The following is a 26,549-nucleotide window of genomic DNA, read 5'->3' as shown; positions in this document are numbered from 1 at the left end:
TAAATGAAAAAGAGTTTTTTCGCTACTCCTCCTACAAATTTTGTCCAATTTTGTCCAAAATCAGCTCAGATGATCTTTGGGCCGAGCCGCATAGAAATGACTGAACGGAATTTTGATATTCACTACCGTTCCCAAGATATTTGTCTCTGAATGTGACCTTGCTTGTGTTTGTTGTCTTATGCTAGTTAGCTTAGCATGCTAATTGCTTAGCATGCTAACCAGTTGTCATTCTTTTTAATGTGGCTCTTCAGCTATCAAGTTAACCATGAGCTTCATTAGCATTAAGTTAGCTTAGCATGCTAATATGGTTAGCATGCTAAGTAATGCTTTTTTTGTAAATTCTTTGTTACACTAAAAGTTCTCTTCCACAGCATGTTGAACACGTGTCATGAAGTAGCTCAATGTGTAAAGCCAGGTACCTGAAGAGGCCTGTACCCGAAGATAGTGGGTTCGAATCCCGGGAGGAGCGGTTTTATGAAATAGTGTGTTTTGATTCCTTTAATGCCTCTTGGATTAGAAATAAATGTTTTTTGTTTCATGCTGTGTTCATTTTCATCTAAGCTTCTGTACATTCTGAGATCATTCTCGCCCATAATTCTGAACCAGCTGTTTCATGTTTGTTCATTTTCTGCTGTTTTTCCTCTTCCTGCTCTGTATTGCGCTACAGCATGATGAGCTGCAGAATGATCTAAAGTAAAGTTATTAAATATAACATTCAGTGCAGTTTTAATAAAATTCTTCATTTTGAGTTAATTTTCACGTGAACTAATGAACTTCGGCAGTTGTGCCAGCATTCACCTGCACAGTGGTGCAATGTGATGAGAAATGGACACTGGTCCTGGAGGTTGTGGGTTTGAATCCCATGAGGGTGGGTTTTATTCAATAGTGTGTAATGAGTCATTTTGATTCCTTTTTTTTATCCAAATAAGCATTGTACTAATCTTTATTCCTCTTGAATTAGAAACAAGTATTTAGGGGCCAAGCCCCAAAGGGGCTGTAGCCCCTATTGTAATTGTACGTTTTTAGGGGCCAAGCCCCGAAGGGGCTGTAGCCCCTATTGTAATTGTACGTTTTCCCTTTTATTAGGGGCCAAGCCCCGAAGGGGCTGTAGCCCCTATTGTAATTGTACGTTTTCCCTTTTATTATTAGGGGCCAAGCCCCGAAGGGGCTGTAGCCCCTATTGTAATTGTACGTTTTCCCTTTTATTATTATTATTCTTCCTCCCGAATGGGAGTCTATGGCAGCCCTATCAACGGAACATGAGAAAATGATGAAATTTGGCACAGTTGTAGAGATGCTCATGAATAGTGATTGGACCAAATTTGGAGTCTCTAGAACCAACTCTATAGCGCCACCACCAGTTCAAAATTTCAACATTCTAACGGTTTTAACATTTGAACTGTTTGTCATAGAAAAATTAAATTTAGTTCATCTGATTCGTCTCTTCATGCTGATGCTATTCAACTTCTTACATTAAGTCTCCACCCATTACAGTAGCGCCATTTTGAAAAGTACAGTATTTGTTTTTTTCGCTTCTCCTCCTTCAAAATTTGTCCAATTTTGTCCAAACTTTGATCAGGTGATCTTTGGTCTGAGCCGCACAGAAATGACTGAACAGATTTTTTTATTCATCTTTGTTCAAAAGTTATGATGTCACGAAGTTAACGAGGTTGACCCAAAATTGCTATAGAGGCTGTATCTCGGCCAAACTTTGAGCAATCGAAACTAAAATTGGTACACTTGATCAAGACCATGATCTGAGGTTCCATGCCAAATTTGGGAACAGCGCCACCTACAGGTCATGAGATCTGAAAAATGGCTATTTTGGCCAATAACTTTTGAACACTTTATTAGAAAATCAAGATCTTGGTGTCTATGGATTCCCTGTGCCATGCCGAATCCGAGGATATCGAATTCGTCAACATCGGATGAACCACGTGTCCGCCATTTTGAATTTTGTCATAAATTGCAATAACTTTTAAACAATTTGACATATCTTCACACAAATTGGTACGTATGACCTTTAGAAGGTCCTGAAGGTACCTGAGAAGTTTCAACACAGCGCCACCTACTGTTCCACAGATGTAATGATTATTGCAAAACCACTTATAACTTTTGAAAACACTTTCCAAAATGTGTATGCTTTATGTCATTTTATTCCCTGGCTTATGCCGATTCCGACGATGTGTCATTTGTCATTTTCCTTAAATGTACCTGTCTGCCATATTGAATTAAATCAAAAACAGTTTTTTCGCTACTCCTCCCACAAATTTTGGTCAATTTTGTCCAAAATCAGCTCAGATGATCTTTGGACCGAGCCGCACAGAAATGACTGAACGGATTTTTGATATTCGCTACCATTCCCAAGATATTCATCTCTGAATGTGACCTTGCTTGTGTTTGTTGTCTTATACTAGTTAGCTTAGCACAGTAATTGCTTAGCATGCTAAACTATTGCTATTCTTTCTAATGTGGTCTTCAGTCAACAGGTTAACCAAAACTTAGTTGGCATTAAATAACTTTGCATACTAATATGGTTAACATGCTATGAAGCTTTTTTTTTTGTGAACTCTTTCTCACACTGAAACCTCTGCTTAGCATACTGATGAACTTGCATGGCTGATTAGCTCAATGTGTTACGCCACGGATCCCGAATGCTCTGCATCGTGGGTTCGAAACTCAGTGTGACACATGCCCAGACCGCATGAGGTACTGTGGCAGGAAAAGATGCAGAACTTGTGTCTGTTCTAGGCATTCTGCCTAAAACTGGTCTAATCTGAAGCTATCACATGCAATTCCTTTATGTCCAAATTCGTAGTTATTCTTCTTCCCCCTGTATGGTAATCAATGAACCATAAGAAGGAAAATTATCAAATTTGGCATGCTTGTAGTGATAGTAATTAAAAGTAATTTGACCAACTTTGGAGTATCTAGGACTAAGTCTATAGCGCCACCACCAGTTCAAATATTCACTTTTGTAAAGGTTATAACTTTTGAACCCTTTGTTCCAGAAAAATGAATGTCAATACAACTGATTCCTCTCTTCATACTGATCACATTCAATATCTTACATTAAGTCTCCACCCAGTACAGTAGTGGCCATTTTGAAAAGTACAGTATTCCGTTTTTTCGCTACTCCTCCTTCAAAATTTGTCCAATTTTGTCCAAACTTTGATCAGGTGATCTTTGGTCTGAGCCGCACAGAAATGACTGAACAGATTTTTTTTATTCATCTTTGTTCAAAAGTTATGATGTCACGAAGTTAACGAGGTTGACCCAAAATTGCTATAGAGGCTGTATCTCGGCCAAACTTTGAGCAATCAAAACTAAAATTGGTACACTTGATCAAGACCATGATCTGAGGTTCCATGCCAAATTTGGGAACAGCGCCACCTACAGGTCATGAGATCTGAAAAATGGCTATTTTGGCCAATAACTTTTGAACACTTTATTAGAAAATCAAGATCTTGGTGTCTATGGATTCCCTGTGCCATGCCGAATCCGAGGATATCGAATTCGTCAACATCGGATGAACCACGTGTCCGCCATTTTGAATTTTGTCATAAATTGCAATAACTTTTAAACAATTTGACATATCTTCACACAAATTGGTATGTATGACCTTTAGAAGGTCCTGAAGGTACCTGAGAAGTTTCAACACAGCGCCACCTACTGTTCCACAGATGTAATGATTATTGCAAAACCACTTATAACTTTTGAAAACACTTTCCAAAATGTGTATGCTTTATGTCATTTTATTCCCTGGCTTATGCCGATTCCGACGATGTGTCATTTGTCATTTTCCTTAAATGTACCTGTCCGCCATATTGAAATAAATGGAAAACAGTTTTTTCGCTACTCCTCCTACAATTTTTGTCCAATTTTGTCCAAAATCAGCTCAGGTGATCTTTGGACCGAGCCGCACAGAAATGACTGAATGGATTTTTGATATTCGCTACCATTCCCAAGATATTCATCTCTGAATGTGACCTTGCTTGTGTTTGTTGTCTTATGCTAGTTAGCTTAGCATGCTAATTGCTTAGCATGCTAACCAGTTGTCATTCTCTTTAATGTGGCTCTTCAGTTATCAAGTTAACCATGAGCTTCATTAGCATTAAGTTAGCTTAGCATGCTAATATGGTTAGCATGCTAAGTAATGCTTTTTTTGTGAATTCTTTGTTAGACTAAAAGGTTTCTTCCACAGTCTGTTGAATGTGCATCCTCAAGTAGCTCAATGTGTAAAGCCAGTTATCTGAAGAGCCCTTTATCCGAAGTTAGTGGGTTCGAATCCCAGGTGGAGCGGTTTTATAAAATAGTGTGTTTTGATTCCTTTACTGCCTCTTGGATTAGAAATAAATGCTTTTTGTTTCATGCTGTGTTCATTTTCATCTAAGCTTATGTACATTCTGAGTTCATTCTTGCCCGTAATTCTGAACCAGCTGTTTCATGTTTGTTCATTTTCTGCTGTTTTTCCTCTTCCTGCTCTGTATTGCACTACAGCATGATGAGCTGCAGAATGATCTAAAGTGCAGCTTTATAAGAATTCTTCATTTTGAGTTCATTTTCACATGAACTAATAAACTTCGGCAGGTGTGGAAACATTCACTTGCACAGTGGTGCAATGAGATGAGAAATGGACCTTGGACCCGGAGGTCGTGGATTCAAATCTCGTGTGGGGTTCCTTTATACAATTGTGTGTAATGAGTCATTTTGATACCTTTTTTATCCAAATAAGGATTGTGCTAATCTTTATTCCTCTTCAATGAGATACAAGTATTTTAGTTCATTCCGTGTTCATTCTCTGAACTTCTATTGATTTTCATTAGGGGCCAAGCCCCAAAGGGGCTGTAGCCCCTATTGTAATTGTACGTTTTCCCTTTTATTATTAGGGGCCAAGCCCCAAAGGGGCTGTAGCCCCTATTGTAATTGTACGTTTTCCCTTTTATTATTATTATTCTTCCTCCCAATGGGAGTCTATGGCTGCCCTATCAACGGAACATGAGAAAATGATGAAATTTGGCACACTTGTAGTGATGGTCATGTCTAGAAATCTGACCAATTTTGGAGTCTCAAGGACCAACTCTATAGCGCCACCACCAGTTCAAAAATTCAACATTCTAAAGGTTATAACTTTTGAACCATTTGCTCTAGAAAAATACAATTTAGTACATCTGATTTGTCTCTTCATGCTGATTCTATTCAAATTCTTACATTAAGTCTCCACCCATTACAGTAGCGGCCATTTTGAAAAGTACAGTAGTCCGTTTTTTCGCTACTCCTCCTTCAAAATTTGTCCAATTTTGTCCAGACTTTGATCAGGTGATCTTTGGTCTGAGCCGCACAGAAATGACTGAGCAGATTTTTTTTTATTCATCTTTGTTCAAAAGTTATGATGTCACGAAGTTAATGAGGTTTACCCAAAATTGCTATAGAGGCTGTATCTCAGCCAAACTTTGAGCGATCAAAACAAAAATTCGTACACTTGATCAAGACCATGATCTGAGGTTCCTTGCCGAATTTGGGAACAGCGCCACCTACAGGTCATGAGATCTGTAAAATGGATATTTTGGCCAATAACTTTTGAACATTTTATTAGAAAATCAAGATCTTGGTGTCTATGGATTCCTTGGGCCATGCCGAATCCGGGGATATTGAATTTGTCAACATCGGATGAAAAGCATGTCCGCCATTTTGAATTTTGTCATAAATTTCAATATCTTTTAAACTATTTGACATATCTTCACAAAAATTAGTATGTATGACCTTTAGTAGGTCCCGAAGGTACCTGAGAAGTTTCAACACAGCGCCACCTACTGTTCCACAGATATAATGTTTTTTGCAAAAATGCTTATAACTTTTGAAAACACTTTCCAAAACGTGTATACTTTATGTCATTTTATTCCCTGGCTAATGCCAATTCCAACGATGTGTCATTTGTCATTTTCCTTAAATGTACCTGTCTGCCATATTGAAATAAATGAAAAACAGTTTTTTCGCTACTCCTCCCACAAATTTTGTCCTATTTTGTCCACAATCAGCTCAGAAGATCTTTGGACCGAGCCGCATAGAAATGACTGAACGGATTTTTGATATTCGCTACCGTTCCCGAGATATTTGTCTCTGAATGTGACCTTCCTTGTGATTGTTATCTTATGCTAGTTAGCTTAGCATGCTAATTGCTTAGCATGCTAACCAGTTGTCATTCTTTTTAATGTGGCTCTTCAGCTATCAAGTTAACCATGAGCTTCATTAGCATTAAGTTAGCTTGGCATGCTAATATGGTTAGCATGCTAAGAAATGTTTTTTTTGTAAATTCTTTGTTACACTAAAAGTTCTCTTCCACAACATGTTGAACATGTGTCATAATGTAGCTCAATGTGTAAAGCCAGGTACCTGACGAGCCCTGTACCTAAAGATAGTGGGTTCGAATCTCGGGTGGAGTGGTTTTATGAAATTGTGTGTTTTGATTCCGTTATTGCCTCTAGATTAGAAATAAATGCTTTTTGTTTCATGCTGTGTTCATTTTCATCTAAGCTTCTGTACTTTCTGAGTTCATTCTCGCCCATAATTCTGAACCAGGTGTTTCATGTTTGTTCATTTTCTGCTGTTTTTCTTCTTCCTGCTCTGTATTGCGCTACAGCATGATGAGCTGCAGAATGATCTAAAGTAAAGTTATTAAATATAACATTCAGTGCAGTTTCATAAAAATTCTTCTTTTTGAGTCCATTTTCACATAAACTAGTGAACTTCGGCAGTTGTGTCAACAGTCACCTGCACAGTGGTGCAATGACATGCGCAATGGACACTGGACCTGGAGGTTGTGGGTTCGAATCCCGTGTTGGGTGGTCATTATGCAATTGTGTGTAATGAGTCATTTTGATTCCTTTTTTATCCAAATAAGCATTGTACTAATCTTTATTCCTCTTGAATTAGATACAAGTGTTTTTAGTTCATTCTGTGTTCATTCTCATCTGAACTTCTATTGATTTTCATTTCATTTCCACCTGTCCTTCTGAACCAGCTGTTTTGCATGTACATTCAATTTCTGCTGTTTTTGCTCTACCTGCTCCGTATTGCGCTACTGCCCCTTCTGGGGCTTGGCCCCGAATTGCTGCTTGCAGCTATATTTAAAATTGCATTTATTCTCATAAGGGTAAGGTTTTTGGCCTGTCCCTTGCTATGATTGTTCTTTTTCAGCAGGACTTTTAATTTGCAAACTGAATGCAAAATGATACAAAAATCACTTTTGCAAATTGTTTTAAGTATAGTTTTATTGTCAAGCAATGTTTTAGCACAAGTATACATTATTTTTCATAAAATATAAATCATTTTATCGGTGTCCCCTATTTCATGTCAGCCCTGTTACCCTTACCAAAGAACCCTGTATAAATAATGGTGCATTCCAGTGACATCACTTCCAGGAAGTTACATCATCTCTAAACCAGGATGCCAATAGTTCAAATAAAAATAAGTTTCTCTCTCTCTTCTATAATTTTCTATTTTTGATGATTTATGAGGTTTGACTGAGGGGGGATATCATGCAATGTCAAACCTGTTACCATTTTTGAAGTATACATTTAAACACATTTAATGTAACATTATCTACAAGTAATATCCCTTTAAAGTGTACAAAACGTGCTTGGTCTGGTCTGTTAGCTAGCAAATAAGCTTGAAATTATCAACCCTGTTACTTTTCAGGGTAACAGGTCTTGACATGTACAGTAACAGGGATGACAATCACCTTATCCTCTCTGTATTTAACATTTATCTGTGTCAAATGCAAACATTTTAAAAGGTCATCCCAGGTGTATTATTGATGTCTATATCATTCGGTGTGGGTGGCATATGAGCATCAGTTACATTTTTAGTAGGGGTGACCCTGAATAGTCGACGATTCGAATCTTCGATAGGAGGAGCCTGATTCGACTACCAATCTCACAGTCGAATCGTCGCAGAGGTGTTATGAGACGAGATATGGGGGCGCTCAATATCTGATTTTACATAGACATACTGGTTCTTTCCCAATAGGTTAATATACAGCCTATTATGTTAATACTATAAATAAAAATGTGAAAAGAAAGAAGCTTTTAATAAATATTTTTTAATGTGCGTGAATAAATCCAACCTGTGACCGATTTAAGTTTCACTTCCATGATCCGTGACTGGCAGATGAGCATCTTCACGGCAGGGATTAAATCTTCAACAATGTCTGGGATAAAGTGTACAATTGGATGCACTTTGAAATGGTAAGATGCCTAGACTTAATTAATATACATTTACCAATTAAAAGTCACTACATTTTAAATTAAGTAATGCATTTGTTTTTAGAATACTTAATTCATTATAATTGTTGTGTTTAGGTGTGACATGGCTCCAAAAGCAGCTGCCCAAAGGTCCAAATCTTACAGAAAACATCTGAAAGATGATCCTGAGAAATATGCACAGTATCTGCAGAGTGAGAAAGAGAGATCGTAGAAGAAGAGAAACAGGAAAATTGAAATCTGTTTCCCTATTGAGCATGTGAGAACACAGATATGAAAAAAAGCGATGGAAAGTTAAACAAAGGAAGAGAGCTAAGGACAGAGAAAAAAGAGAAATAGAAAATTATCTTTCAATGAGTAATTGTTACGGGTGCTGTTGCAGGAGAGATGAGACGAGCACGGATATCCACAAATGATGGGTTTTATTAGCAATCCAGGAATAGAACATAGCATGACACACGTAACACAACATTAAGCATGGACAGGGAGTGAAGGGAGTGAGTCCATTATATAGGCAGTGCTGATGAGGGAGTCCAGGTGCAGGTGATGAGTGCTGATGGGGAGATGACGAGGGAAGTGAGTGCAGGTGTGGAGACAAGAGAATGATGGGAAATGGAGTCCGGGAGACACGGGAACTGTGACAGTACCTCCCCCTCCCGGTAGATGTAACGGTGTTCTCACAGCAGTAGATGTAACAACCAGGGAGGGGGGTGGGCGTCCTGGAAACCTCACGCCGGAGCAGGGAGAGGAACGGACATGACCGGGGGTCTCCAGGACGAGTCCATGGATCCAAGCCGCCACGGCGGGTCAGGGGCCGTGGGCGGCCACGGCGGGTCAGGAGTCAGAGGAATAGAGTGGGTTCGTGGGCTGGAGTGGGCTCGTGGGCAGCTGGAACCGGCCCGCCGGAGACTGGAGATGCGGGCTCGCCGGAGACTGGAGATGCGGGCTCGCCGGAGACTGGAGATGCGGGCTCGCCGGAGACTGGAGATGCGGGCTCGCCGGAGACTGGAGATGCGGGCTCGCCGGAGACTGGAGATGCGGGCTCGCCGGAGACTGGAGATGCGGGCTCGCCGGAGACTGGAGATGCGGGCTCGCCGGAGACTGGAGATGCGGGCTCGCCGGAGACTGGAGATGCGGGCTCGCCGGAGACTGGAGATGCGGGCTCGCCGGAGACTGGAGATGCGGGCTCGCCGGAGACTGGAGATGCGGGCTCGCCGGAGACTGGAGATGCGGGCTCGCCGGAGACTGGAGATGCGGGCTCGCCGGAGACTGGAGATGCGGGCTCGCCGGAGACTGGAGATGCGGGCTCGCCGGAGACTGGAGATGCGGGCTCGCCGGAGACTGGAGATGCGGGCTCGGTGGCTTGAAGAGGAGTCCAGTCCATCCCCTCATACACAAGAAGAAGCCTCACTGGCATTGAAGTGGGCTCGGCGGAGACTGGAGAATCTGGAGCGGGTTCGAGACAGGCCCTCCTCCTCCTCCTCCTCCTCCTCCTCCTCCTCCTCCTCCTCCTCCTCCTCCTCCTCCTCCTCCTCCTCCTCCTCCTCCTCCTCCTCCTCCTCCTCCTCCTCCTCCTCCTCCTCCTCCTCCTCCTCCTCCTCCTCCTCCTCCTCCTCCTCCTCTCTGGACCCAACGGAGGTATGTGGGTCCAGCAGGACACAGGGGAACAATTCACTGGAGGGGTATGTGGAGGAAGACGGAGGCTGACGAACTGGCCAGGCCGCCCGTGTTTCTGGAGGGACTGGACGAGATAAGCACGGAAAATCTGGAACCTCTTCGACAATAAGCTCAGAACCATTTAAATACAAAATCAGATTAAAGTATCGTTTAAGGAAACATAATCGTCAGGTTCATCAAAACGGATTGTGCTCTCGTCCAGTCCGTCCAGAAACAGGACGTTTAAACGACCGTCTGACCAATTCGTCAGAAAAGCCAACTCAACAAACTCCTCCACATACCTCTCCAGTGAACGTCCAACCTGCAAGAGTCCTATGAGACGTTCCGCCGCCGACATTGGAGTGGGAGGCACGGGAGGAGTAAGAGCCTCAGAGACATGAATTAAATCCATACTTTGTGGAAATCCAGTTGCTTTAAGGGTCCATTCTTCTGTTACGGGTGCTGTTGCAGGAGAGATGAGGTGAGTACGGATATCCACAAATGATGGGTTTTATTAGCAATCCAGGAATAGAACATAATAGAACATAGCATGACACACGTAACACAACATTAAGAACGGACAGGGAGTGAGTCCATTATATAGGCAGTGCTGATGAGGGAGTCCAGGTGCAGGTGATGAGTGCTGATGGGGAGATGACGAGGGAAGTGAGTGCAGGTGTGGAGACAAGAGGATGATGGGAAATGGAGTCCGGGAGACACGGGAACTGTGACAGTAATGTTTTGTGGAAGATTTGGTATCAATGACATGTTTGTGGTGTTTCATTTTTAAGCAATTGTTGAACAAAAAGTTTAAGTAAGACACAATTCGTCCGTGTGTCAGATTAGATTCTAGTTGTTTGGGGTACGTAATATGACTAATGTGTTATTTCAGCGTTTTACCTGTTCTTAACTGCCCTCCTGTTTCATGTTTTGTTTTTTGTTTTTATTCAACGTGGCTATGAAATGATTAAATAGTCTGTTTAGACTATAATTATACTGAACCAATCCTGTTAACAAGGAACACAGTTCATGTTTGGTCTTCCATAATCAGATGAAACTATGTTTTGATGTTTAAACAGATTACTAGCTGGTCTTTTTTTTTTTGTTGTTGGTCTGAAGTTACTTAGGATCTTAAATTACAATAGCTTATGATCAGTGATTTGTCATCACCGCAACAAACTGTCATTACCAGAACTGCAATGTCATCACCATCACCATACATATTTTTGCCAATAAATTATGTATAAATTACAAAAACATCCTACAATTATATATTTCTGACAATGTTGGACAGTCTAAATGATCACTGTATTAAAAAGTTTTGATATATGGCATTCACTTAAAATAATCTTATATTCCAAGCCAGGGTAGATTGATGAATCAGAAATTTAGATACTTAAATGACTATAATTCATCTTGCAGGTAAAAATCAGCAATCCCATTAAGTTCAAGATAAAATAGATTCCATGTGAAACCACAAAATGTTTTAAAAGCACTGATTTATTATTTAAGTTTTATTTTTTTCATATATTCAATGATGTGATGGTAATGACACGAAAATGGCAAAAAATCATAAATTCCCTTATCTTATGGTCTCAACCAAGCTCATAACGTTGCTCCTGACTTAAGGACTGATAATTTGATATATTCCAATTAGTAAAATTTGGAATTTTAATTTTCAAAATTGCAGCAACCCAATTTGGCCCTTAATCTGAGAAATGCCCATATATATATATATATATATATATATATATATATTAAAGTTTATTGATCCAAAATGTTTTTATTAATTTTCTTCTATATCTTTGAGAGTGTTTATCCACGTTGCCTTTCATTTGTTTAAAAAAGATAAAATCATTGTCAGTTTGGTCTATCACTTGACAGGCAGTTTGGTCGGTTTATTAGAAAGATGTTTCTCTGTGCTGTGTGTGAAAGACAATAAAAGTTGTCTTAAGCCGCGCGCATATAGCCAGGCCTTACTTAATGTGTCCCGCTCCATCTCGTGCACAGTTCAGCGCGCGAACCTTTCAAAGTCCGTGCGCACTCTCGCACATATATATTTATAAAAACGTAGAAAAGTGCTTAGCGCCACATCAGGGTCTGAACAGATGTACAGTACACACTTTTCCTTGTCTGATTACTGCAGGTTTTTTTTAAATCTAAGCTATTCTTACAGCTCGCCATTCTAAATTAAACGATTTGGATGATGACTGGTGATCTTTTATATGTAAATGACATTAATTAGGTGTTGTTTACAACGCCGAGAACTGAAACCATTCAGCTGCGCACAAGTTCAAGATTATTTGCAATTTAGGCTATATATTTCACATCTGAAAGAGAGACATACGCTCGATTTCTGTGTTTACGGTCATTCTAAGAATCTCACGTACGCACATCTGAGAAATGATCATAATAAACTTTTTCAAAGTTGAAAAGGCAACGATTTCGTGGAATGACCCGGAAATCAACAGACATGAAGAGTATGATTATCATGTCAAGAGAAAATGATCCCTGCATCCGTTCCTAAGACATTTCTAATATGAACTTCTACATGATATGAGATGATGGAGGATCATTTCTCCAAGCATATGATTCTCCAGGGGCCAGTTGTTCAAAAGTAATCTGAATGGATTTCGGATTGGATTTACTTTAAAACAGGTCAAAAATACAAAATTTTTATAATGTAATATACATACACACAATTTTTAATATGATCTTGATTAGTTTAACTGTTAAAGTAATAAATTAGAAGTAGACATTAATAGGCTACATATTAAAATATTATATTTAATTTAAAGAGATTTTTTTTATGTTTGTAAACTACATTGGCACAATCATAAGAAATGAACCAGTCAAAAATTCTTTGCGAACGCAGAGCTTCTCAAGTGAACACTATGCAAAACTTGTATGAGAAAACTCAAGTATTTTTTTCACCCCTTAAGGGGCTCCGTAGAGCACTAGTAATCCTGATTTGGTCATCTGAAAAAGTGTATCTGAATCAGGGTGATCCAATCCAAATTGGCACAAAAGTTTTACCTGATCCTGGATAGCAAAATATGGGATTTCAAAATTCATATAATTATGATCCAGATGACACTTTTTGAACACCTGGCTCCAGGACTTTACCTCTGTCAGAGATCTTCTTCAGCTCCTCTTTGCAGAAATCCTCCAGTTTGTCTCTCAGCTGACGGACAGATTCTCTCACAACATCAAAAGAGGAGAGAGAACTGAAGGGATTGTCATTTACATCTGTAGATTCAGGAGGAGCTGAGAGAGACTGGAAACTCTACAGAAAACAGAAATCACAGCTCATCACCTCCACACTTCAGCCAATAACCTGCACTACTGTCAGATTTGAGCAGCTCTTGTTGATCTTTAGTAATGAAACTGGTTCTATCAAGTTCATGGATTTTACATTGTTATTTATATATGAGGGGAAAATCTTCCAGGAAAAATGTCTCCTAAGAGATTTCCAGAGCTGAACTGCATTTGTAAGTGCGTCTCTTTCAAAAGAAGAAGATCAGATGAGAGTCTGACTGATGATTATATAATAACTGAACACACAGATCAACACTTCAGTCAACGGCTCATTCTGCTCTCATGAAATGTTTCTCTGTGAGTCTCTTGCTCAAGTCCACTATGATCCTGTTCTTCTAGATCTCTGTTACCTGCAGGAAATGGATGTGATCCTGTGTGTGTGAAAGCTGCTCCAGCTCAGCATCTCTCCTCCTCAGATCATTGATCTCCTGCTCCAGTCGCTTCAGTCGTCCTTCAGCTCGACTCACTGCAGTCTTTTCCTGATCTCTGATCCGCTGTGTGGCCTCAGAGCGGCTTCTCTCAATGGAGCGGATGAGCTCAGTGAAGATCCTCTCACTGTCCTCCACTGCTGTCTGTGCAGAGCGCTGTTAGGACACACATCACAATCACACAGTGGCTTCAGTGAGTCTGACTGAGACTTCTCAAACTTCTCTTCTTCTCCAGACTCACCTTATGAGACTCCACAGCCTCTCTCAGCTGCTGAAGATCTTTCTCTCTCTGCTGGATCCTCTGCTGGAACCACCTCTGCGTCTTCTTCAGCTGGTGCTAAAGGACAAACCAATAACAGGAGAAACATCACATAAATCATCAAGTAAACAGATATGAATCCAGTATCAGTGAAGTGCTGAGATTGAGGGTTAAAGATCTTACATGATAAGGTTATAGGTTTTTATTATGTTACATTATTATTATATTAATATTACAGCATTATTTCATCAATGTCTAGTTTTATAGGGATAGTTCAGCCAGAAATGTAAATTCTTTCATTGTTTACTCATCCTCATGTCTTTACAAACTTGTATGATTTTTGCTCTTGCAGAACACAAAAGAAGATATTCTGAATAATGTCTCTGTTTCTAGAGCCAAAATCAAATATGGAGAAACGTCAATAACATCAAACCTCACAGGCTCATGCATGTCACATGACTTATCATGCCACCTTATTTGATTTTTCTTATTACTTCAGAATTTTTAGGCTGCGTCTGAAATCACATACTCTATTGAGTAGGTATATATTTTAAATAAGTAATTACTTCACAAACGCTAAAAAAGTATGTTCTATATAATATGAGTGTGTGTAGTATGAATGTAACCCAGACGTACTACATTTGACATGATGTCATTATCATGTGACCTACCAGAATCAGTTGTGTCGCTTTATATCATTCACAAAGTGTCCATTGACACTTCAGAATCAGAATCTCACTGGAAGTAGGTCATCCGGATACTTTTTGCCTACTTTTTTGTGAATATTGTGAAGTTTTACTGTTTTTTCTCCTACTATATAGTAGGGAAGTATGCGATTTTGGATGCAGCCTTAGGTTCAGGAGGAATCTAATCATTCAGTCCTGTCAATCATCATTATGAGAGTATATATACAGCAGTCATTGCACTGTCCCAGCGACAGTTCTTTCTGAAGGCGGGTTTTAAAGAAATTGAAACACAAACCATGTTCAGACAGAGGGTGAAAACAGACATTAAATGATCTAAATGTATTCTAGTAGACCCCATAAACAAAATGATGAGCCTGTAAATGAACATAATGGGACCTCTTTAAGTTCATACCTGTTTCTCTGTCCTCTGTGCTGCAGCTGATACAGTGTCGTGGTTTTTATGTTCATCCATCGTACACAGCAAACATATACAATTCTGATCAGTGCGGCAGAAAACCTCAAGGATCTTGTCGTGTTTCCGGCAGATCATCTCCTGCAGTCGTCCAGTGGCTTCAGTCAGATTGTGTCTCTTTCCTTTAAACCAACTCTCATGTTGTTCAAGGTGATTCTGACAGTAAGAGTTCAGACACACCAGACAGGACTTGACGGCTTTGTGTTTTCTTCCAGTACAGACGTCACACTGCACATCTCCAGCTCCAGCGTAACAGTCAGCAGGAAGTTTAATCTTCTTTAGTTTCTCCACCATTTCAGCCAGAATGGTGTTTTTACCTAAAGCAGGTCTTGGACTGAAGGTCTGTCTGCACTGAGGACAGCTGTAGACTCTCATCTGATCCTCCTGATCCCAGCAGCCTGTAATACAGATCTTACAGTAACTGTGTCCACAGGGAATGGCCACTGGATCCTTCAGGAGATCCAGACACACTGGACACATGAACTCGTCCTGAGAAAATCTGGCTTCTGCCATTTTACTGCATGAACACAGAGACACAAACACACAACAGCTCAACTACACTTAAGTTTCTCTTTCTCTGAACTCATGTGATCCCTGTTTCCTGGTTCAGTGTGCAAAACAGGTGTGTCTATAAAGCAGTGTGACAAGGTGTGATGGTAATAACAGTCAATAGTGTCAAAAAGTGCAATGGTGTTTATTGTCTTTTGTGATCCAGCATTCCCAAAATTGTGCACAAACTATTTACAAGGCAAAAAAAATAAGTGAAAAAAGTCATCACTGAAACTATTTTTATAGTATTTAGTTTTCTAAAAGAAAAAACTTTATTTTTAATGAAAACATAAAAACTGTTAAAGACATACTGTATAGATGTACTGTAACTATCCAAGGCTGGTAACTGATAGCTCAACAGCTTTTACAGGTGCTTGTGAAGGCATCAACAGGTAAATGTAGGCTACTTTCAATAAAAGGTCAAACATTAGTAAAACTTTAGCTGTATTGCTATGTGTCATGAGAGTAAACACTAACACTGTATTTTCAACCAGAATAATACTTTTACTGCCGCCTTTCCCACGGTGACAACATTAGGGATGTGTTATTTGCTGCCTTTTCTGCTACAGTAAGTGGCGCTATAATCACAGACTTTAAAAAAATTAAGAAAGTGAACATGTCAGTTCATTCATTCATTCATTCATTCACGTATGGCAAAACTATGCAGTGTCTCGTTCCCTATTCAGGGAACCAGGGTTACATACGTAACCCGAGACGTTCCCTTTCATGGGAACTGGAGCTGCTTTGAGACGCTTTGGGAACCTCATCCTCACTACGCCATATTGCCAAGTGCCTGTCTGTCATATCTCAACACAAAAGCACAACCAACCCCGGAGTGGAGCCAAAGTCCAGGTTATAAAACCTTATGAAAGTGTGCGGTGAGGACCAGCCTACCGCATCACAAATGTCATGAAGGGGAACCCTGAGATTAAAGCTTTCGAAGCAGCCATACTCCTTGTTAAATGTGCCCAGACAGCAAAAGGTGAGGGCTGTCTGGTAAACTTGTAAGCTAGTGAGTAGCCTCAACCACCCATTTGCTCATTCTTTGCTTGGATCCAGGACTCCCCTTCTTGGGGACCCATAACAGACAAACAATTGGTCTGTTTTACGCCACAGGGCAGCTCTGTGGACATACGCATCTAATGCCCTGACGGGACATAGCATATTATGCTTTTCCTGATCTGCAGAAGTAAATGGTGGAGGACAGAAGGCCTGCAGCACAATAGGCCCTGGGACATTGGTGGGAACCTTGGGTACATAACCAGGTCTACAATGAAGAAAGGCTTTCACCATACCAGGTGCAAATTCAAGGCAAGAAGGAGCAACAGACAGTGCTTGTAGATCTCTGATTCTTTTGAGAGATGAGATAGAAATTAAAAAAATAGTCTTTAAGGTTAGGAATTTTTCTGAAACACCTTCAAGGGGCTCAAAGGGAGCCAGAGTCAGTCCTTCCAAACGATAGACAAGTCCCAGGCTGGTGTCCTTTTGCATTGTACAGGCCTCAGCCTCAGAGTACCATGAAGAAATTGTACAACCAGGGGATCTTTTCCCAATGATGAACCACCTATAGGAGCATGGTAAGCAGATATAGCCACCACATAAACTTTTAAGGTGGAGAGAGATAGCCCAGCAGAAAAACGATCCTGCAGAAATTCTAGTACAGAACTAACAGGACATTGGACAGGATCTGTCTGATGTTCTCTACACCAAGAACAAAACAGTTTTTATTTAGTTGCAAACAATTTCCTCGTAGAGGAATCTCTGGATTGGAGTAAGGTCTCTACAACCTCGGTTGAGAGACCAGATTCTATGAACCTAGCCCCCTCAGGGGCCAGGCCCACAGCTTCCACAACTCCGGGTGGGGGTGAAGTATCATGCTGCCCACTTGAGACAGAAGGTCCTGCCTGACATGCATAAAACCACACTCAGGTTGGCCAGAAAGGGGCTACCAATATGAGACGGACCTGCTACCGGCAAACTCTCGGCCATGTCTGTACCATAGCGCCCAGTCCTAGAGGGTCTAGATGAGATAGAAAATAACATTGGACAGTGTGTTGTTTCCTGAGATGCAATTAGGTTGAAGTAGGTCGGCATTTCCAGCTACCACAGCCCTGAGCCGATTGATACCCCCACCCCACCCCTCATCCATCGTTAGCATTACGCGACGACAAGGACCTCCCAACACAGGCCTTTGGGACAGGAACCAAGGCATTTTCCACATGACTAAGGCACAAAGGCATTGCCGTGTGACCTTCAAGCAAAATGGATTTCCCCTCAGAGAGAAAAGGTATCACATTGGACGCAGCTGCCATCAGACCATACAGCTTCTGAAACTGTTTCACAGTGAGTGACTGGTCTAGTTTCACCCTGTTTACGGCTGAGAGGATCGAAGCAATGCGAGCAGGAGAAAGACGTGTCTGCATCATAGTCAAATCCCACACCTAGAAAAGTGGTTCTCTGAGCTGGAAGAAGCACACTCTGAGGAACTTCCTGTGTTGAGGATGGATGGATATATGAAAATACATGTCCTTGAGATCTATCATCACAAACCAGTCCTCAGACTTGACCTGTGACATGATCTGTTTGAGTGTAAGCATTTTGAACTTGAGCTTGACTGATTTAATACATGCAAATCCCGAATAGGGCGCAGCTCTTCATCCTTTTTCGGAACAATGAAGTAACCGTTGTAAAACCCGGATAGCTTGCTGGGAGGAGGAACCCGTTCTATAGCTCCTTTTAGCAAGAGAGTCAGAACCGCTTGTTCCAAAACCAGAGAGTCTATCATAGAGAGGACACCGTTGAACTTAGGCAGGCAAGACCCAAACTGAATTCTGTAACCCTTTTCTCTTAGATGCAGTACCCATTTAGATATATCTGGAAGAAGTTTCCATTCTGCCAGAAAATCTACTAAGGGAACCAATCTCTTGAGACTGGCCTCTGGTGTAATTTGAGCACCCAATTCAGCACCCTGAAGCAGCGAACCAGCAGGGAACAACCAAATTGGATGTTTTTCGACCCTCCTCAGAGGACTGCTGGAGACCGCTGCGACCCGAAGTACACAAGGTGGCAGGGTTGGCAGAACAGCCCCCTGAAAGGCAACGAAGAAGAGTAGAAACCATATAATGTGATATACGCTTTCTCTTCAGAGGGGGCTGCCTTCAAAAGTCCGACACTTCTGGCGTCAGGACGTCTTCGAAACCTTCTTGGCGATAATAATTTTCAGATCTGTTTTATCCTTTGAAGAATTCAGTTGCCCTGGTCGACCCTGAACCCAGGCTCTCTGTGGGGGAGCACAGGTAGCGACACTTTGTTTCTGTTGCGCTTGATGTGAGGAGCTTGTAGACGGCCGAGACTGCTCCCACCCAGCAGTCTCAGGGGGATGAGAGCGACGGGGAAGAAACCTCTGGAACGGCAGCGCTTGTCTTTTAGACTCCTGGAACCTCTCAAGGACTGAAGTGACAGAGTTGCCAAAGAGGCCCTGAGGAGAAACTGGGGCATCCAGAAGGAAGCTTTTATCCTTGTCTTTAATATCAGATAAGTTTAACCAGAGATGCCTCTCCATGGCCACCAGGGTTGCCATAGAATGGCGGATTGTTTTAGCCGTCTCTTTGGTGGCCTGGAAAGACAAATATGTAGCTCGACGCAGCTCTTGTATAACTTCAAAGCTAGCTTCCCCACTCTCATCAATTTCCCCCAGCAGGTTAGCCTGGTATACTTGTAGAATTGACATGGTATAAAGACATGCCACTGAATTGTTCTGAGCGGCTTGGTGGGTAATGTCAGGGATTTAAAGGACGATGCTGATTCAGGCGAGAGATAGCTTGCAAGCGTCTCTTCAACCTTTGGCATCGCCCCATGTTGTTTCAGCCCCATAATGTTTGAAATAGTTCGAGGTCTGGGGGCTGAATACTTCGACACCTCGGTGTGGAGGTCGGGGAAAAATGGCAATCCCCAACGTAGAGGTTGTGACTGAGAAGGGAGAAATCCCTTGTCTAATTTACTTTTCTGATGAACCTCTTGTTTTTCAGCTGCCCATTCTATTTTTATTTTTTCAACAGCCCTGGTCACAACCTCTAACAGCTCCTCATATACTGAAGACTGAGATGGCGAGTCCTCATCTCCAGAATCGACACTAACAACATCCAACTCCTCAGAGCTGGATTGTTGAGGTGCCAGTGCCTCAATCTGGGGGGAAGAAACCACAGCGCGTGCTTCCACACCCTAATGTGAGACACTGGGTCCGCCAAGTGAATGTAGAGAAAGGGCTGGGTCCATCTCACAGATACATTTGCAATCCCCACAAATGAAGTTGTCTCTGTGCCTCAGCAGTAGCGGGACCCAATCTGCGAGGAACGCGAGCCGAGGCGCCCTCCTCGAAGAGTGCCCGGTGGGAGCAGAGAGTTTTTAGAAAGAGCTTCTCACAATGCACACAATCAGCTCCCTCAAGAGCTGACTGGGCATGCTCCACTCCCAAACAAACAACATACAACTCATTTGTATCCCCACCCATGATGAAACAAGGGAAGGGATGAACACAACGAGTGAACTGCTGTTTGCTCGCCATAATAATATAGTGTCACTTTCATAATACTGGTGCTTTGAAACTCTAGTTCTCAAACAAACAGATCGCTGTATTTGTTACTGACAACACCAAATAAGACACTCGATACACAGAGCGCTTGCTGAAGATACAGAAGCTAGCATTGTTTGTTCTGGGTATGCTTTATAGTTTTTTTGTGTGTGACGTCACCAGCCTATGACGTTCTGTCACGTCATTGGACCGATTTCACAAGTTCTCACAACATAATCACACAGAGGCGTTCCCAAAGCATCTTGACAGCTCGAGTTCCCATGAAAGATAACATTTCAATATAAAAATACAAAACATTTCAGTATAAAAATGAAAACATTTCAATATTCTACATTCCAGTAGAATCACCGTTGAGCTGTACCACTGCCGGCAAAATATGAAGATGATCGATTTATTTATTGCACACAGTTTTTGTCAGCCAATCTCTCCGGAAAGCCACAATGGCCTAAAGAAGCTCATCTTTGTTCCGTGGCTTATTTTTATTCTGTGGTTACACTGTCTCGCCGCTGTATGTTTTGGGTCACTGTCTATAGTATTAATACAGAGAAATATTAGAAAACACATTAATGATTCTGCTAATAGAAATTAAAAAATGTGACAAGCTCGTTAATAGATTTTATTATGTTTTCTTTGTAATAGTCTCACATAAATCCTGTAAATTTTAAACTGAATTTAACTCTCTGGAGTCAGGAAACATGCCGGCACGTTTATTAAATTATAAATTTACTTAAAAAAACTTTTTATTTAAAAAAAAAAAAACACTTATATAATGTTGGGGGAAAAAATGATTTTTTTATATATAAACAACATGCCAAGACAATTATTTCATTGTTATTTATTTAGCTCTGAAATTGTTTCATTAGTTCTGAAAAAGTGACATTTGTACATCTGGTTCTGGGACTAAGTGGATTCTTCTGAGAACATCTTTTGGGTCTTTTGTGGTGTACTCGTGAAAGCAATCGTACAGAGCAAAATGCTCAGAAGAACCAGTTAAAGGGTGGCAGGTGGGATCATTTACCTTTAAAGAGAGCAAATTCACTTTCAACTTGCTTTCTTTAGACAAATTAATATTTTCAGGTGTTGGCTCTGCGAGTCTGCCTTCATGAGGGCTAAAAGATAGTCTCTGGTTCCTGAAGATTGGTGTGTGTTGCTAGTCCTCTGGCAAAATCATTTATTGACACATTGGGGAAATGTTTCCATGACAAAAGAAAATCAGACTCTGCTCTAATGTTAAATTTGATTGAGTAAACTACTCCACAGGGACAAGTAATTCCTGCCCATCCACCTAAAAAAAGAAGAAATATTTAGTAGAATGCACAATTAGGTGTTAGGTAGTCTAGAAAAATTGCTTTCACTATTAGAAACATAAATGTAGTTGGAAATGTTTGTATCAAACATACTGGACCCTTCATTTTTATTGCTACCTATCAAGTGTAATATAAAATCAATATAACATTATAATTGTCATAGTAGTAAATGTGGAAATAGGAGGAAAACTTACCAGAAGCACCCAGTTTGCATCATCTCTCTTATCGTAACACAAGGTTAATCTTGGACTTATTTGACTTCAAATCACAGTTTCCATGTGGCTTCAACCTAGACCATCATTATGACATAAATAAAAAGCATTGACTACTTTATTAAAAAAATATTATCTAGGATCTCACCTACAGCTTGAAGAGCACATCTTCTAGTCGTTCTTCAGTTATATCAAGATCAATCACATCACATGGCTTAGTTTTCTGAATTTTCATTAATTCAGTGTTAAACATGATTTTGGATTTTCTTGTGTTGACACCAATCCATGAAGCCCAACATAACTTGGAGGAACTACTGGTTATTCCTGCCACCTTGCATATATAAAGTATCCCCATATTAACAAGCACATTGTAGAGCACATAAGTTAAAGGGGTCTTGATTTTGTTTTTGCGGTGTACTTGAATATGTTTTCATGCTTGATTGTTCAGAAGACGCATTGTTATTCACATATTTAAGATTATTACAGCTTCTCTCTCCCCAGTTTATCTTGAACTGTTTTGAACTGAACTGGTCCAAATCTTTCTGCAGGTCTGCTTGATAGTCTTGGAGCACTGCCATTGTGTGCAGCACTGTGCCAGCCTGACCTGCTGCCGCATATTCCCTGCCATTTAAACGTGATGTTGTTTTGAGTGACTTAGATTGCAGGGCCGGAGCTTTCAGTGTTGATGTTTCTCCTGGCAAGAGATAGCTCGCGAACGTCTCTTCAATAGAAGGCATCGACACATACCCATACTCCCGCATTCCCTCGATGTTTGCATGCTGATATCGATGAATGCGTGCTGAGTATGGGTTCTTCCATGCCTTCTCGAGCCACAGGGCACAGATGATGGCCCCCTCAAGGACTGAGCATGCATGCTCTTCGCCCAAACAGGAAATGCATAAGTCGTGTGTCATCAGGTGTCAGAAACCACGGATCGGCACACTTCCTAAAGTGCTTGTCACTTGCTATTGTTGCTTGAATATGCTTTCAGCAAAACAGTACTTGAAGACGAAAAGAGGATGACAAGTTGGACTAGTGGTCCTGGTCGCACTAGTAGAGACGTCATGGCTGTCGCCGACTAATGCAATTGTCGTGATTTTACAATTCTTCATCCATCAATCACGGTGGGGCGTTCCCCAGTATGTCTCAGGACGCAGTGCATGTTCGCTTTCGAAAAGGGAACATTGTTTTACTATGAATACAGTGTCAAAAGCACACAAATTCTGACCCATTTGGCTTTTAGAGCTTTCACTGATGGTTCAACTTTGTAATAATCTACAAATTGAATCCAGCCCTTAGTGCGTTGTGTTGACGATTTTGGTTTCCATTGACTGTTGTCACATAATTTTGTCATTAACAAATTACAGAATGTATATGTATGTAAATCGAATATTTCACTCATTTAGATCCAATGTGTAATTTAAGTGTTCCCTTATTTTATTTTATTTATTTATTTTGAGCAGCTTAGATTTTTTTTAAGTAAATCTTTGCATCTGACATTCTTTTTAAGTTATGTTGCTAAGGTCACTGTATTGTCAGGGTTAATAAACAGACATGATATTATAAAATCTAGCCTAGGTTCTCAAATACTGTGATTTTCTGCTTACGTCACTGAATTCACCATTAACTATTCACCAGAACAGTTTGATGTTTTGTATCATTGTAATCCGTGACCATCAAAACATAGGGGTAGACGTAACCTTTTCTGTGTTATCATGTTTATCATGTTTGAGATATGATACAAAATACATAATTTGGTTACGCTGTAAAGTAAAATGAACGCCATGCCAACCATGAGGCATTTTTGCAATGGCTCCATTTCTGAAAATGTTCAGGGCTCCAAACTGTACAAGTGTACAAAATTTCATGCTTTTTATTTATTTTTTATTACAAAATGTCATGCTTTTATGAAAAAGTGAACATTATTTTCACATATCACCTGGACTATAAACAGAGATACCAAGAGAAAACAGTGGTCACTGGATTTGATTCATGTCATGCCCAGAAAACATTTTTACACTTAAGTTAGCACAGAACACTTGTGGATATTATGTTTTTAATCCACAAATCATCAGTCAATTCACGCTCAGTACCTCAGTGGTCATAGAAATACTGTGGCAAACGAGGACATCAGAATGGCCATTCAATGCTGTTAATAATTACCAAAGTCTACAAACATACAGCAGTTTAATGACACAGATGTTTTACCAAAAACTGGACTTTGCTTTGATATCATACAGCGTGACAAGCAACAAGCCTAAAGGACAGAATATTAGTGTTTGAAATACTTCTAAATTATCCCGTTAGTCGTCAAGACTGTAAGTAAGTTTTGATACTTCCTCTGTTACAGTAAATTGAGGGAATAAAATAAGGATTTATTTCATACTGTACATGTAGGCTAAGCGTGATTTAAATTTGATGTTACAGAAGACCCTTTCTTAGTCTGTAAGTTTTTAAAGGCTACTCCGAGCAGATGAATAATAGCCCACAAATTGCCACAAATTACTTATCCAAATATTTTGAAATGCATGGATATTAAAACATGAATTTTGAGAAAGTATTATGAAAACAAGTCCATTTCAGCATGTTTTCTCCATTTACTTTTCCAGGCTGTTGTTTTTGTGATGCTAAATCGAAAGTATTTTAAACCAAACTTTTCCAGTAAGACAGGTAGATAAAGTCTAGCATGTAGTAAATATTTATTCATACATTTTTTTGAAGTAGAACAAGAACGAACAAAAATCTGCTATCATTAAATAGAATATTTCAGCTGTTCACATAGTAATAATATTATATATAGTCATTATACAGTATGCCCACTATAATTAAGTTTACTTCTAGTCTAGTCAGCTATTTTAGGTGCAGTTGAAAATGCAATGAAGTAATGATCAAATGAAAAAAATGAATAAACTATTCAACAATTAATAAAAATGAAGTAAATATGCTTGTAAAAGGATATTAAAGTGCAATACAGAAAGTAACAAACTGGGTTCAGTTTTCCCTCACAGTGTAAATGACTATTCCCTAATGAACTTACAGTACATTTTGAGCCACATGTGAGACTATTTGGTTAATCAACGTGGCAATATAATTGTTTTTAACCCACTTTAATTTATATAATGTTTTTTTCCTTCATTCTTGTCGTGAATAACTGCCATATGTTATTCATCTCAGTAACACATATTGTCATCTCCAGGTAATAAAGAACGACTGATTGTTTTCACAAACCAGTGCTGACCTGTTTTCAATGGCAGTTTAGCTGCAGTATGTCAGAGTGAGGAAAGATGAGTCTCTCAGAGAAACAGAGGTAAGACTACGTCTAATTTTCAGAAAATAATTTTAAAGGGAACCCCTGGTGTTAAGACTTGTATGGTTTAATATAACGTAAATGATAAAATGTCTCTTACTGAAATATGTAGTAGAAAACCCATGAAAGATTTACGTTATTTAAAAAATCCATGACATATTTGGACAATGGGCGGTGCCATTTTGTTTGCTTTCTATGTCGATGATGTCAAATGGTTGCACTCATTGCTCTACTGACACTGTCATATTGCTATTTTTACCGCAACACTAGGTTATAGGCTATATCTACATTGATTTTTAAAATGAAATGTAAAAAAAAAAGGGTCTAAGTTTACAGTAATTATTGTGCAAATGCCTCATCACCGTCTGTGAAAAGAATGAGCAATGTGTGATGCGTACATGTTTCTGTGAAGGACTAGAGAGTGTGTGCCATTATCAGACACAGATGAACTTCTGTTAGTAAAGTTTTACATTGTATTTTTGCCAAAATACTATCACCTTTCTGGTTATAAATACAAAATCACATAAACAGAGATACAGAGAGAAAACGGTGCTCACTGGATTTGATTCATGTCATGCCTAGAAAACATTTTTACAGATCTTAAGTTAGCACAGACCCTATGTTAAACACTTGTGGATATTATGTTTTTAATCCACAATTTATCAGTCATGCTCAGTACCTCAGTGGTCATAGAAATACTGTGGCAAATGAGGACATCAGAATGGCAAGTTAATGCTGTTAATAATTACCAAAGTCTACAAACATACAGCAGTTCAATGACACAGATGTTTTACCAAAAACTGGACTTTGCTTTGATATCATACAGCGTGACAAGCAACAAGCCTGAAGGACAGAATATTAGTGTTTAAAATACTTCTTAATTATTGTGTTAGTCTGCAAAACTGTAAGTTTTAATACTTCCTCTATTACAGTAAATTGAGGGAATAAAATAGGGATTTATTTCATACTGTATATGTATGTAGCATTAACAAGTGGAGGAGATTGTGAATTAATTTTAAATCCGACTACGTGTTGAAGCACCAGGGAAATGCTCCCAATAAGGACACACAGTTAAGTTTTACTAATTGAAGGCAAAGAGAGAGTGAGATGTGAGTATCAATACAATAATATACTTTATTCTAAAAGCATCACTGTCGATAAAATTCTCCCCCAAGAAACACACCCACAAAATTACAGAAATAATTCTTCAGGGCCAGGAACAAGTGGGAACAAGGCAGGCCGGCTGCAACTCAGGAGGCCGTCCAAACCCACCTAAATTCACACCAAATCAGACACCACGCACCAGAGACGTGGGAACTGTATTGTGAGAGGGGGGGCGGGATTCTTCTTGGGGGGGTATAGTAGGCTGTGTTATGTATCCTGATTGACTTTATGATTAGTTAAATCTGTTTTGCACATGCATCGCCACAGAGTTAACCATTTCAGACAATACAGGACAGCCTCTGTCTCGTTCACTTCACGTCTGTGGGCGTTACGCACAGC

General features: G+C 40.1%; 1 protein-coding gene across 1 annotated transcript in view; it reads right to left on the bottom strand.

The window, feature by feature from the left end:
• The window catches only part of LOC125245250 (tripartite motif-containing protein 16-like), a 169,492-nt gene extending 153,846 nt beyond the window's left edge, over positions 1 to 15,646 (bottom strand). The window contains exons 1-4 of the mRNA XM_048155790.1: positions 15,021 to 15,646; positions 13,905 to 14,000; positions 13,586 to 13,819; positions 13,044 to 13,203 (exon numbers count right to left, since the gene is read on the bottom strand). Of these exons, the coding sequence (XP_048011747.1) occupies positions 13,044 to 13,203; positions 13,586 to 13,819; positions 13,905 to 14,000; positions 15,021 to 15,593 (1,063 nt within the window). The 5' untranslated portion in view covers positions 15,594 to 15,646. The remainder of the gene's footprint in view (positions 1 to 13,043; positions 13,204 to 13,585; positions 13,820 to 13,904; positions 14,001 to 15,020) is intronic.
• Between the last annotated feature and the right edge of the window lie 10,903 nt (positions 15,647 to 26,549).

This window comes from Megalobrama amblycephala, linkage group LG14, assembly GCF_018812025.1.
Source record: "Megalobrama amblycephala isolate DHTTF-2021 linkage group LG14, ASM1881202v1, whole genome shotgun sequence".
In the NCBI taxonomy this organism is placed as follows: Eukaryota; Metazoa; Chordata; class Actinopteri; order Cypriniformes; family Xenocyprididae; genus Megalobrama; species Megalobrama amblycephala.
Note: the sequence above shows the minus strand (reverse complement) of the source record. Positions and strands in the feature narration are given on the sequence as shown.